At 46.2% G+C, this 14,403-nt stretch overlaps 1 protein-coding gene across 1 annotated transcript in view; it reads left to right on the top strand.

The window, feature by feature from the left end:
• Spt6 (transcription elongation factor Spt6) overlaps positions 1-14,403 on the top strand; it is a 94,652-nt gene that overhangs the window by 59,420 nt on the left and 20,829 nt on the right. Inside the window, exons 26-31 of the mRNA XM_065452599.2 lie at positions 579-768; positions 6,776-6,924; positions 8,506-8,646; positions 12,083-12,189; positions 13,956-14,044; positions 14,271-14,386. Coding sequence (XP_065308671.1) covers positions 579-768; positions 6,776-6,924; positions 8,506-8,646; positions 12,083-12,189; positions 13,956-14,044; positions 14,271-14,386 — 792 coding nt within the window. The remainder of the gene's footprint in view (positions 1-578; positions 769-6,775; positions 6,925-8,505; positions 8,647-12,082; positions 12,190-13,955; positions 14,045-14,270; positions 14,387-14,403) is intronic.

The raw sequence follows: 14,403 nt of genomic DNA, 5'->3' as shown, positions 1-14,403 counted from the left end.
ACTGCAGTGTCCCTTTCACACTTCTTTCTATGCATGCCGTTTTCTTTTGCACTTCTTTCTGCCTCTGTACTCATGAAGATGCCACGTGGTTGCCCTTTGCACTTTCTGGACAGTGTTGTTTACATGCGCTTGCGTTTTGGCATAGTTCATGTCCGCCTCGAGCAAGACAGTTGTGGTGGCCATGGGCAAAGGAATGTAAAGCAAGAAACATTGTGCATTGGAGGCAACACAGAGCTATCTTTTTGTCGCCAGTTTTCTTGGCGTCAGTGTCTGTTTTGTGTGCATCACTCTTATTATACGGTGCTTTGGTGGTGCATGGCGGTGCATGGCGGTGGAATCTATGGAAAATAGCAACAGTGCGGGCTGAGAGCCAACAGCGACATTTTCATGGATAGCTCATATGGTGACAACTTATGAACTGATGGGTTGATGGGCAGAATGGTTAATTTTGGGGCTTTCACTGTAACGACCTTTCAGAATAACATACAAATTACTGTGGTCCCCTGAAGTTCGCTATATTGAGATACCACTGTAGGAAGCTGCCATGATCAAGAGTGATGGTCGTCTTTCTCTCTCAGGACTTGGATCTCGATGCATTTGCGGTGGAGCTTGAACGGCAAGGATATGGCAACAAGAGCATCACGCTCTACGACATTCGGGCCGAATTGAATCACAGGTACAAGGACCTGCGCACTCCGTTCCGGCCCCCTAACCCCGAAGAAACGTTCAACATGCTCACAAAGGAGACCCCACAAACCTTCTACATTGGTAAGTGAGACTATCTGATGAAGTGTTTTTGCTTACCTATTTGTGGGGTTTTTACCTATTTGCTTACCTATTTTCTGTGCTAAGGGGGAGTCCAGTGCACTTTGTAGCCACTTGGAACTGTTGTAGAAATGGGGCATGGTTCCAGTGGTGCCATGCATCAGCACTTCACGCACTGTGGCTGGCGCACGCCTGCTCAACAACTGTACTCCAGTTCAAGCTCGAGGAAACAGTGGATGACAACCATGTGTACACTCTAAAAGCATTCATTATGCTTGCAACTAGTACTTCAAACGGGCCAGCTAACTATTGGGGCGAGGGATTTCAGAGTCGCCATCTGTCGGAAGTGCCTCCCTTGCGTAGTATGAGGGATCACGCAGCGTGCTCCTCATAGGTTTTGCTTACGGCGCTCAGTAAAAACACCACACGGTAGCCCTCCTGGACATTTATGTAGCTACTCTCAAAATGAGGGAAGTTTTTGACTGTCGGTATAATAATCTTGGGCAAACTGAAAGCACAGAATCTATCAGACGCTACAGATTCGGAATCTACAGACGCTATCTCTTTACCGTATACGTACAGTGAACACCACTGCGCGCGGTCGCCGAGTCTCCCGAACCGGCTTCTTGCGTGAAAGGTAGGCAAACGCTGAGAGTAAACTATGTGAAATATGTTCTTCTAGTGGGCTGTCTGTATAACCAAATGGGCATAACAGAATGAAGCCTCAATGCAGTTATCACACGGGTTCGCAGCGACTGACTAAGCGTCTGCATGCATGTCCGCGCACAATATTTTGCTTTCGCTGTGAGCGCGTTTTCGCACCGTGCTGTGAGCTTTAGGCCACATCATATGAGCATTTGACAGTATTAGCGACCATTGTTGTGTGGACACTATCAGAACTGTTCAAGAATAATTTCGTTATAGACTTAGACCCCTACGGCAGTTGTGATGTGCCGTCGCGACGATTCAATCTTTTTTGTCTTCTATATTCTTGGACATTTCAATATTATTTCTCAAGTCGTTCGTCGCACTGTATGTTTAGCGGTCTTCTCAGCGTGCGATTTCCCTGTGCTTCTCTTTCGTAATCCATTGCATTAATTCATAACACAAACATGACCATATGCCATGCCTTGTTTTAATGTGCGTCTTACTGCTCCCTTTCCGTTCCAGTGAACTTGCCAGTATCTAGCATCAACAAGTTCATAGACCAAACCGTCATGACATTAGCTAGGCAGCGGGCGCGGGTGAGTGTCTGTCTCAGTGCGCGTTTTCTGCTACTCAACGAACATCGCGCAGTCCTGCCGCCGTAGCAGAAATGTTCCTCGCGTCTGTGATTGCTGCATTCTCGAGTTGTAGCCGATGGCTGTCTGCCAGTTCTAAGTATCGCCAGCCAAGCTTCACGCAGCTCCTTGCCCTGCAGCTACATGTGAATAAGGCTGACACCGGGCTCCGTTGTGTACGTCCGGCACTGCAGCACCGAGCAGTAGCCTACCATGCTGCATGCCTCCAGAGGCAGCCACTACCTATTATAGTATTTTCAAATGTTGTCAAGCAGACACCCAAGGCGGTAAAGCCTCACCACTTAATCCGAACCGCGGCGCAGGTGGGACTTTAAAATTTCGTTTTCAGCTCGCTTCGGCGCTTCCGAAGCAGCCGACGCGGCCTTTGTGTCCACGTGATCTCTCATGCCACGTCACGCTGACGGTGGCGCCAACTTTTCCAATGGTGGAGCTCGCCCCCAATAGTAAACATCACCGAGGGATTCCTCGAAGAGAATACACTACTTAAAAGAGGTGTTTCCAACCTACCAGCTCCACGTGTGGGAAAAGCAGGAACGGGTGATGGAGACTTCCACACTTACCACTTGCTGAGAACTAAAGAGACTTGGCCCATAAGAATGACCATTTATTATTGCGAATCGAGGCGATTATATCCATCCCCGTACGAGACACTGACAAGAATATAGGCCACTAACCACAGGAGAGTACAGACTAGGTCTGTACTTAGTCCAAAAAGACTAGCTGCAATGACCAGCGGGTGAATATCCACCAAACTGCAATCATAGTAACTGCCCCCTGGCGGACCAAGATCACATCTTGTGGGGATGCAAAGGACCCTCCCTTGAGAGAACTCTTTAGGTGAGCTCCTTCACACGAAGAGTGGGAGATGAAAACGAAAACTTCCGACCCGCAAGACCAGATACTGTTGGCAGAATGGGCTGATAGCATCGTGGCAAAGCAGACGCCACGCTAGCCCACACCGCTGGTAAAGAAAACTCCACTCAACCTTGACAATAAAAGTTTTCTCTCTCTCTCTCTGGCCCATGTTGGCGGGATGTGATGCGACGCACCCGCTAGCGCTGATAGCGTGTACACTACCCAACCTGCTGGCGCAAGTCTGCCTGCCCAATGCAAATGTTGCCGCGCGGGCGGCTATCTTGGTATACAGGGATTCCCACACAGTTCATAGAAGATGCGTCTTCATGCCCTGATAGAAAGGCACATACACTCGAACTTCGTTATTACGGAACAGGATATAAGTAATGTAAGGATATAAAGAATGCATAGAATGAAATAACTGAATTTCCCCTGAAATCCCCATAGAGGTCCAGGTATTTAAAAGCTCGTTTGAATGAAGTGAAAGTGTCCTGCCAATAGATATAACAAACTGAATTTGTCTCAGAAACCCAAAAATACTCTAATGTTGCCCGCCGAATACATCTGTTTCCACGGCGTTCAGACCTTGTTCGCCGCAGCACTTCAAAACTCATGCGTCTCAGCGTCGAATATGCCATCGAGCAACGCTGGTCTTTCTCACCACTGTACATAGCTGCACACCTGCGCACAAATAGTGGCTCACTATCGCACTTCTCCACTGATCTCTCTTCCTGGCACATGCACATGCCTGGTTGCACAAGCTGCGCCACTCTGCGCGGTTATGCATGGCAGTGCGAAAGATTAGTGCATTCCCATTTACTGCACAGCGCAGGTGGCTGTGGCCTCCGAGATCTCCCTGGCACAATCTCAGGGGTCAAGTGCAAGCCTGCGGGAGTCGTGGCATGCTGCGTGGGCATAGAGTTTCTCACTATAACACCTAGAGCAAAATCTGGCGCCACCGTCTATGGGGGTTTTCTAAGGGGCGCTGTGCCGTCGTGGGAATGACGGTATATGTGTCTGCGAGGCTTGTATTGGCTGGTGTTGTAAATGGCTGTAAAACGTGCACATGGCTACACAAATAGCGCATTCTTAAAGTAAAATCTTCATAAAAAGTTTCCATTCGTGCACGTTACATCTTCCAGTAAATTTTACTCACCTACAATGCATAATCAAGCGAAGAAAAACGAGAGCAGATGACAAACTGTTCCAAAGCAAACGCGAATCTTGTCATCTGTCCTCCAACTTTAGCAGCCTGGTGATACATTTTTATGTTTCATATATTTGTACATGCTATAACAAGTTCTCATAGTTAAACAAAACATGTTTTTGTGTAATAATAAAGCTAAAACAGCTTTTTACGTGCTATTTCAGTAGAAAATTAATCATTGTGACATACGGAATGGTGCTTGCTTGGTGCGTCTCGAAGGTGTCCTGGCTCTCCGAGAACGATGCCAATACGAAGCCGCAATATACCGCCATTCCCATGCATATCGCAGTGTAGCTGCGTCAGATTTCCCTATGGGTAATACATTGAGAAACTGTGTGGGTGGGTATACGCGGTGGTGTGGAAGATTAGTGCATTCACTTCTCTCTTCCTCTGTGGCACACCACGCAGCCAGCCGCTGCTGGGCCTGGCCTATAAGATCCCCCCAGGGCAACCCCGGGAGTCATGCTCAGACCGTGCATGCATTTATCTTTTTCTCGGCGGCATGCCGCACGCGCTGGCAGCTGGGTGTGGCCTTCGATATCGCGTTGACATTGGTGCAATCACAGTCCACGAGCTGAATTCGCTTGCCTTGTTGATCACACCGTGGAGTGCTGTGTTGTACCACATGCTGCTCGACCGCAACGAGCCAAGTGGAAAGCGGACATGAAAGACCGTAACAGTGGAACAGAAGGTTGACGTTCTAAACGCGGTCGTGTCAGGTGCTAAGAAGTTGCGTGTTGTACATGCCAAAGGTTCTTTTGTTTTATTCAAATTTCATGGTACGTGTGGCCTGTAGCAATTCCACAGCCCGCAGTGCCGTCTTCTTATTTACATGTTTACAACTGTACGTCCCATTGGGCATATATTGCACTAAATGGGAATAATGTAGATACAAAGTAACGGCTTTAACAAAGTAATTACGGCTCCCTCTTAAACTTCTTTATGACGAGGTTCGAGTGTAGTTTGAATGCAAGTTGGCAGTTGAATGCAGAAGACCTCGGGAGGTTCTTAGCGCAATAGCACTTTAACGTGCAGTACAGTGGCCCACTCCTAAAGGAAACACATAGTTAGTGTACACACCAACAGTTCCGTTGAAAAACCTTGTATTCCTTTTTTGCACTTTAACAAAGTAATTTCGTTACACGGTTTCAATTTGAAAAAGTTTTTGGCAATTTCAAGCATGTACTTGGAGCCTGTATTTACTATCTACTAGATTTACTAGCCTTGGGCTAGTAAATCTAGCAATAAAGCTATAACAGTGTCGGCCGCGGCAAAAATTATTTCAAGCTTCCTTCCACGTGAAAAGCTTGAGCAGCAAAAACAAGTGCGCGTGCCAGGACGCGGTAGGCAGGAAACACCGCTGCGTCATTTGTCGTGTTAGTAAACAACTTGCAGAGGCTACGGAAAGCACGACCACTCATAGTGGTCGTAGACGCTATAGAGCTGGCAATTCTGTGCTAGAGGGATGGGGAGGGAGTGAACGCGCAGTAACGTGATCAAGCATGCGTTGGAGGGTGGGGGAGGGCCAGAACACGCATCTATCTGCTCACTCTCCCCCATCATGTGCACGTCTCCTCACACGCAGGCCAGACACCATATCTTGGAGGTAATCTCCTTGCAGCACTTAATCTCGCACTTGCGGTAATCTCCTTTGCACTTGCCTTGCAGCAAGTGCAAAGGGACAGACGAGATGATTGGTGCCTTGGTGTGCATTGGGTACCTGTGCTTCTAGTGTAGGCAATCACATAATCTGAAGTTTCTGAGACGTGACGCGAAGCATTGTCTTGGATTGTGTTGGCGAGTTCATAGGCATCAAGTGAGAGGTGTTAATGTTTGCCTTGTTAATGTTTGTGACGCTGGTAAAACTGCGAACCTTACTTTGTGTAGTTGTCTCTCTGCTATCGCAACCAGTGCTCCACTTTTCTGATGAAACGAAGTTTTCTTGTTTTTGCTCAGGACGAATATCTGTATCTTTTTACACTTTTGTTTTTAATTTGTGGGCACAAAGCGGGGTCAGCGATGGCGTCAAAGATTTACAGCACCGCACGAAACAATGCATGCAAATCTCGGATGTCGGGAGCCACTTCGATGCATTGCTCTCAGGGCAATCTGCAATGCACATGCTGGTGCCCATAGCTGTGCCATTATGGCCCAGCCTTCTTCCAATTTGTTTATAAGTGATTGCTGACAAGATACTACCCACCAGGAACGTTCTGGAAAATTGTGAAGTTGTTTTCACTGTTGAAGTTTTAAACCTTGACTGAACGAAATTTGCGATTTAACAGTTTGTTGCTGCAATTACAAATTCGTTATATTGAGGTTTGAGACTGTATATCATCCTACAGCACACTGGAGCGAATGGGTATGCTGTCGGCTGGCTCACTCAGTCATTGTGCGATGGGAGCGAGGGAGCCACAGGTGAAAAGCTTCATGCAAACGCCAGTAAGTTGCTAAGTGGAAGTGGTAAAAAGCTTTAAGTGTCACTTCTCAGTCATTCAACAATTTACAGGGTAGCAACTTACAGCCACTTGTGCAAAGCTTTTTGTCCGTGGATAGACATACCCACTGGTCAAATCTTTTGTGCAAGCGGCCAGCTATCTTCCAAATGCCTGCAAATCACCATTCTCGCAATTCTCATTGCATGCAGGCAAGATGGTGACGTGTCAGGTGGTGGGCATCGCACGGCGGAAGCCTCACGGACAGCAGCTCGACCAGGCCAACCCTATCCGAAATGATGACACGGGCCTTTGGCAGTGCCCTTTCTGCCTCAAAAACGACTTCCCTGAGCTGAGTGAAGTGCGTGCAAGCTTTGTAAACCCCTTGTGAATGTTTTCTCTTTCTGTCTGCCTGTGTGCATGCACACGTGTGTGTTGTGTGTGTGTGTGTGTGTGTGTGTGTGTGTGTGTGTGTGTGTGTGTGTGTGTGTGTGTGTGTGTGTGTGTGTGTGATTATCGTTTTTGATTATGGCAGGTCAATTGCGTAACAGGTATACAACTCATTAACCCTTTAATGATAGCACATAGAAATACCTGAAAAAAATATTTTCTATCTAGATGTGCAAAACACATCGAAAATAAGCATAATCAGCAAAAAGAACAAAAAATATTTTGCAGAAACTTCTTTACCACTAGAGAGGAAACCTCAGACAGAAAACTGGACATGGGCTTCACCCCAAGCCATCTATGGCTTTGCTTGAAATTTGTGCAGATGTCTCTTGCCATGTGTGAACCATAGGTGCTCATTTCATTTGCCATCTGTGACACCACCGCAGCCGGAGACCTTGCATTGGTCTGTCTCCTCTGACCGTGCTTTCAAAGAATAGCGAGTTGCATGCCCAATTTCTTAAAGCTCGTCCTGTGTTTCTGCTCTAAACCTACAAATGATGCTTGCTCCTGTCATTCAGTGTCGGCCAAAGACATTTAGCCAGGAACTTCGTGCTCACTACTGAAACTTGTCAATAAGTAATAATTGTTTTTCTTGTATGCTGCCTGTAGGCACATTTGTCAATAGAGGGACAAACAGTTGCAGTGAAGGTGCACCAAAATAGGTTTTGTGGGACCAGGGAAAATGTCTAAAATTATCTGAATGACAAAACAATGAATGGACCCATCAAAGCAATTAAATATTTACTGCATTAATATATGTTATGTGAAGAGGTACATCACTTTTTCCTGCACGAAATTGGTGCAAGTCGTGCAGTTTCCATCAACTGTGTATGATCAGTGCATGCAGCCTGTTCGAACTTGCATGGAGCAGTGCCAGAATGGGGATTCCTTGCTATTTCCTTTGTATTGCACCGGTGGCAGTTGCACGCATCTTATAAGTAAGCACGCTTTTTGCAACAGAGCACATCATGAAACTTATCATTTTGTCGTGAGTGGTTGGCTAGCTAATTGAGCAATGATGCTAGCATGCGGTCTGCAGTCAAAGGCCCTTTTATTCTATTTGCCAGCAGACTTCTGTGGCCCACCTGCAAGCCTGTCATTAGATTAACATAAAGTGACTGATTGTCACATCTGCTATCCTGCATGCACGCTGCAGCACATACGGTGGTAAACATGGGGGGAACGCTGCATGTCCTCGCTATTTTCTTCCTAGTGATGATCGTTGTGATCATGGTGATGTTTGCTCTCGCGCTGCATTTTGGTTTGATGTTAATGCCAATTTCTCCAAATTGAACTAATATTTAAAACCATAAAATAATGGTTGCATGTTTGATGGGACCAGGTGGAGGGTTTGAATTATTGTTCTTTTTTTTTATTTAACCAGAATCAACTTAATGATGTCCTACTGCAGCCTAATGCAAACAGTGAAGTTCTTGCTCAAAATATTGGGCAGTCTTGATCTGAATGAACTTTTTCCTGGCTTCTTCCTCAGGTGTGGAATCATTTCGATGCTGGCAGCTGTCCGGGACAGTCTATGGGTGTCCGGGTGCGCCTGGACAATGGGGTGAATGGCTTCATCCTGACGAAGTTCATCAGCGACAAGAAAGTCACCAACCCTGAGGAGAGAGTACAGGTGACCAACTCTTTCTTCATTTCATACCTGTTGTTTGTTGAAGCCAATTTGAAAGCAAAAGCCCATGTATCTCCTTGCTTTTCTGGCTGGATGAGGCAGAGCTGTCAAAATGCAGTGCTTTAGCCCTTGCTTCATTAGAACTGCGCTACAGTAACAGCTCGTTTACTCGGATATCACGGGACCGAAAATAGTGTCCAAATTAAACAAATGTTGAATTATCGAGGATATCAAGAAAACAATAGACAAATGCTTACCACGTCAACACGCTTTTATTTACTGAATGAATGAGCCAATCCCGTTTCTATATTTCACAAAAGCAGTGCAGAAGCTGCAGTTCTCATTTCATCTCATGGCTGACTAGTGCTTGCGGCCTCGCAACTTCCTTCACAGCGCGGCCGCGGCTCACATCTTCATCTGAGACAGGCTTTTTACTGCTGTGCACACGTCCCGATTATTTTTTTCGCCAGTGCTGGTCACCGTCCATAGTGATGTAGCCGGCACTCTTCATCCTCGAAAGCTTGTCGAAGGGAAACTATTGTTTGCTGCATCCCCTGCAAACGAAACCGCGGCCACTGTTGACGCGACCATAGACGGCAACATTGCAGTTCTGAAGGTCCACAATCAACGCACGCATTGAGTCAAAATGAAGCTACTGTTTACTGCAACTGCATACGAAACAGCAGTCGCTGTCGACATGATCACGGACGGCGACTATTCAGTTATGAAGGCATGCGGCCAATGCGCGCACCGAGTCAAACTGAAACTGTTTGCCACAACTGCCGTGGACAAAGCCGGAGGCCGCTATCGACACGATCATGTATGGCAACTATGCAGTCGTGAAGGCTTGCGGCCAACACGGTGCTGTGCGCAACAGTAAACGCTGTGGGGAGCACACGCGCCCATCTTCCCCCGCGCCGTCGCGTCGAGAGCCGGCATAGACAGGGGAGAGGTGCACTATGCCCTCTCCCGATTCTCCCTCGCTTTCGCGACGCGCGCGCGCCCTTCCTCTCCGACTCGCAGGTGGGTAGCTGACGGGCGAGGAGGACATTCCCCTCGCCCAGGTAAAAAGGTACAAAACAGCGCGACTGGGAGAGACCCTCTCTCTCTGAAGCCGGACCCCTAACCTGCCGGACTGGAGTACCTGCCGCAACCCGTGAGTGACCACGTTGCCTGACTATCCCGGGCAACGAGCCCATCCTATTTACTACTATTACTGAAAGGACGTCCCTCTGCCAGTGTTCGCTACTGCTAATAGCAATAAACGTTATTACCGTTGACACCGCTGGTTGCCTTATTCGTTCGAACCCGGCGTAGCCGCGATTCCCACGCTACGGGTTGGGAGTACCACGAAGTGACTGCGTGGGGCTAGATCCGGAGCTCGCCTTCAGCCCTAGCCGCACGCAGAGTGAAACCCCCACAATGCAAGAACAAATGCTTTAGAGGCACAGATAGGCACGAAGCGTTCAGATGATGCGGACTCAGCTACTTCGTTTTAATAGATGCTAATGCCATTTTTGCTTTTTTTTTTCCCCCGCACATTTGCGGCTCTGGCGCTCGCCGAGCACCGAGAGTTGTCTGAATTAACCCATGTGCAGCCAGATACGTCTGCATTAATGAGAGTTTCATTGCGTTAAATTATGCATACGCCTGCTGGGATGAAAGGATCAGTCTGAATTATCCGATTTTCAGAGTTAATGAGGGTTGAATTAACGAGGTTTACTGTACTGTGTTACAAATTACCAGTAATGCTTCAGAAAAGCATCACAACACAGCACTGTGTGTTGATAATCTTGCAGCTTCATCTTATGCACTGTCTTGCTACAGTTGAATCCACTTTTAACAATATTCATGTGCAACAAAAATTGTCATTGTTATAATCAAAAATTGTTCTAACCAGGTTGCATGAAAAAAATTCAAATTGGGGATGACAGAGCTGTTGTGAGAAAACTATATTGGTGAGGAGGCCAGTGCCAATCCCCACTACCTTTCTCCATCTAGCTGCTGATTGTGTTCACTCGTTTAACTGTGTCCTAGGCACTCCTATCACGTGTAACAAACCACAGCTGTCAATGTTAAAGAATCCCTCTACTATAACAACTGCATAGAGGGGTGGATGGCAAGCGATATGCAAGCTTCGCTGAGGCATTGCTTTGGTGGCCCCAAAAGGGGCGTTTTAAAATATGCGAGAAGGTTGCCGTGCTAGCCTGTCAGCTTGAGAAATCTAGAAGAAATGCTGAGGCAAGATCGCCACAAGCATCTCGCCACACAGGATTTCACAAAAAAAACCTTTGTCCGTCAGCCTTGCATGCTTTATGCGAAGCTTGCCGATATCCTTCTCCAAGGCATCCAGGTGCTCCACGTAGTGCAGCGGAAGGTTCCTCGCGAAAATGAAGCCCCGGAGGGACTGAATCATCTGCCGGGACTTCTGTGAGGACAACGTTGAGGAAGCCTGCCCTACCGCATCATCGCTGCCATCATTTCCGTCGCTATCCGATGCAAGCATGTTCGCGATGATTGCCTCATCAGTTAGAAGCACTCTGTTTACAATTCTATAGCCGTGCGCTTGCTTTTCACCGGCAACATCAATCATTCCCGATGATCAGTAGGTGGATCAGCCATCTTCTATTTCGGTGGTGAGTCAAACGAGGCTGAGAAACCACATGGCCAGGAACGATTTTGACGCAACCAACAAAGACGAATGCGAATGATTAAGCTGTTTGCAGAACTGCACTGAATGAGGAGCCAATGAGCAATCTGGAAGCAGCACAGTTGGCACGTTCCAGTCGTGTTTCGGAGGGTTGCGTGGCATAGAGCTATGGGCACAGCCCATTCTTGTTTGGAGGGATGGAAAGGCGACAGGGGAGAGGCGCATGGAGAAGGCTGGAAAATGAGTGTACGGCGGCTGTTGGGGCAGCGGGCCATCGTTCAGTGGCTCAAATTTCTTGTTTCTTTCTTTTCAAGGATTTTGCATTTCACTACCTTTTGGGATGGACACCCAGCAGCCAGACTTCATCGTTATAACCGATAATGCGGCATCGGTGCATTGTAGTAAGCAGGTTATTTCACCATGGTAAACATACAAAAGTTGACGATGCAGCAGCTTCTCGTTGTTATAACCAATATATATGGTTAAAACCAGAATTGTTATGAGTGGATTCGACTGTATTAGTTTTTGCTTTCTTTCTTTATTAGTCTCTCTCAGGTGCAGGTGCAGACAGCTTATGTTTAGCTGGGTTCTTTGGAAAAGGATGTAACTTGACCTTATAGCTGTTATCTTTTTAAAGTGCATTACTCTGTCAAACATAAGTGTTTAGCCTCTTGTGTTGACCTGCATACAAACAGATGTGGTACAAGTTATCAAGTGATCACTGCTCTGTTTTACGGCACTGCCTGCCTTCGGCATAAATCTTTTTCTTCCTCTTTCGTCCTCTTTTAGATCGGCATGATTCTTCACTGCAGAATAACGAAGATAGACATTGAAAGGTTCGCGGTTGATCTGACTTGCCGATCTTCTGACCTTTCTGACGTCAACAATGAGTGGAGGTGGGTTGATTACATGACTTGTGTGTATTGCTGCATGTCCACAGTGGTGTGTGCTGACATTAAGTACCATTATTTGTCAAACAAGAAGGGTTCAACCCTGTGTGATGAAGGTTGTACCACTGTTTTTGTGATATCGCCTCCTGCTGGCTCAGCCAATCAGCACATTCTGAAACAGTGGTCCTGAAATGTCATTGATTAACAATACAGCTCCTGTAAACAGAAAGCATGGTAGGACCTGTAGTACAAGGATGCATAAAGTGCAAATGCATAAACAAAAGAGCACCTCTTGGAAGCATAAGGCGCAGGCTATTGTACTTCCATAGGTTTGGGCATATGTGCTTTGGGGATCAGTGAAAATTGTGATGTGGAAGACGAAGTGTAAGTGGAAAAGTTGGAATAGTTTTGTTTGTCCAGGTAGTGAGAAGTGGTGAGAGATACATGTCAGCAACGAAAATTGATTTTGGTGACAAAAAGAAATTATTTTAGCTGAGGAGGTTGCAATACAATTTTTAGAAAAATAGTCTCCAAGAATGCGAGAAACCCGACGCAACCCATTAAAATGCTGAACATCGCTGACAGAAGGAATATTCCAGATTGCAAGGGTTTACAATAAAATCAGGCTAATGGAATTTCTTACACTCCAGTATGCTTATAATCTACTGTGTATCCTATTACGTCTTACACATCTGTCCATAGAGTTGCTATATTGACTCTAGAGGAAAAGCTGGGCGAAAAAAGCGGCAACTGCAAAGGTGCAGCCATGTTGCTATCTCTCATTTTTGCAATGCTAAATATATTCAAAATGTGCAAAAACAAGTATTGTATTTGCACGATCTTAACATGTGCCTCTTTTGGTGTGATCAGATTTGCATGTGTGTTACAATTGTAACTAATTCTACTCAAAGCCAAAAACGAAACCAATTCTTATTTTTAAAAAAGATAGCTTAATGCAAGGTAACTAGCCACACTGCCATCGAACGGGTTGGGTGGTCTGAAGAAAGCAACGCTCAGACACATCGCAAGATGGGTCCATGGGGTTTGGAATGCCCTCCCGCAGACGACGATTGTGCGAGCCTCCAGAAGTGTGGAATTGCTAGTGCAGTAAATGGAACTGAAGATTACTTTGTGTGGCCGGTAGACAGTGAAAAGAAGGTGTCATCGGACTCTGACAATGACTAGCCGCTAAGATTCAGCTGTGTCTCTCTGTCTTTGTATGTTCCGTAAAATTATTTCAACATGGTATGCATCGACTCAAGTTTCATTACTTGATATGCGCGGTAGAGTCTGCGCCAAGTTATTATTTTTTTTTATATATATATTGAGGCGGTAGTACAACTGCGCGTCACAATCGGTGGCATGGTAGAATCGGGCAAATATGGTATTTACACCTACACCATGTACATGTGGACAAGGTGTAATGTTCATTTCGTATGTTTTTCAGAAAGATCTGATAGCTATTTATAAAATTTTGATGTAAAATTTATGGAGCATGAAGGAATGCATTGCAGGCGCCTGGAACTTGAGGGCACTACCATACTGAAGGAGGCTCGAGATCACAGTGATTGCACATCTCATTCAAATCGCATCTCATCGGCTGCACCTGAGCATAGTAGCAACGTGGTGGCACCGTTGTGCTTACCGATTTGAATGCATGGGCGCTGTGTGGAGCTTTTCCTCTAGAGTTGGTTATATATTAACTCTATCCATCTGTCCCAGTGGCTTATATTTATTGGCTATTCATTTACTTTGACTTGTCGTAATTACAGGCCTGCAAAGGATCTGTACTATGATTATGAGGCCGAAGAAAAGGACAGGAAAGTGGATGACGACTCTAAGAAGAAGCAGAATCGACAAAGTGAGTTTGCATTTTAACTGTTTTCTTGATTATGTTTTAGTGAATGCCTTGTAGACTGGCTGTTATAAGTTTTACTAGGTTTGCAAAAGCACCTATGCAGTGTTGTGAATTACATTCTGTGCATTGTGTACAGCTTCGTAGTCTAAGCTTCCTTTAGTATATTACTTTGTGCTTTTAGTGGTGATGGTCATTTGCGTGACACCTTTGTGCTCTTCCCTATTTACAGCATACGTGAAGCGTGTGATCGTTCATCCTTCGTTCCATAACATCTCTTACAAGGAGGCTGAGAAGCTGCTTAGCACTATGGATCAAGGTGATGTGATCATTCGTCCCAGCAGCAAGGTGAGCAGGAGACATTT

This window comes from Dermacentor albipictus, chromosome 2 (genome assembly GCF_038994185.2).
Source record: "Dermacentor albipictus isolate Rhodes 1998 colony chromosome 2, USDA_Dalb.pri_finalv2, whole genome shotgun sequence".
NCBI lineage: Eukaryota > Metazoa > Arthropoda > Arachnida > Ixodida > Ixodidae > Dermacentor > Dermacentor albipictus.
Note: the sequence above shows the minus strand (reverse complement) of the source record. Positions and strands in the feature narration are given on the sequence as shown.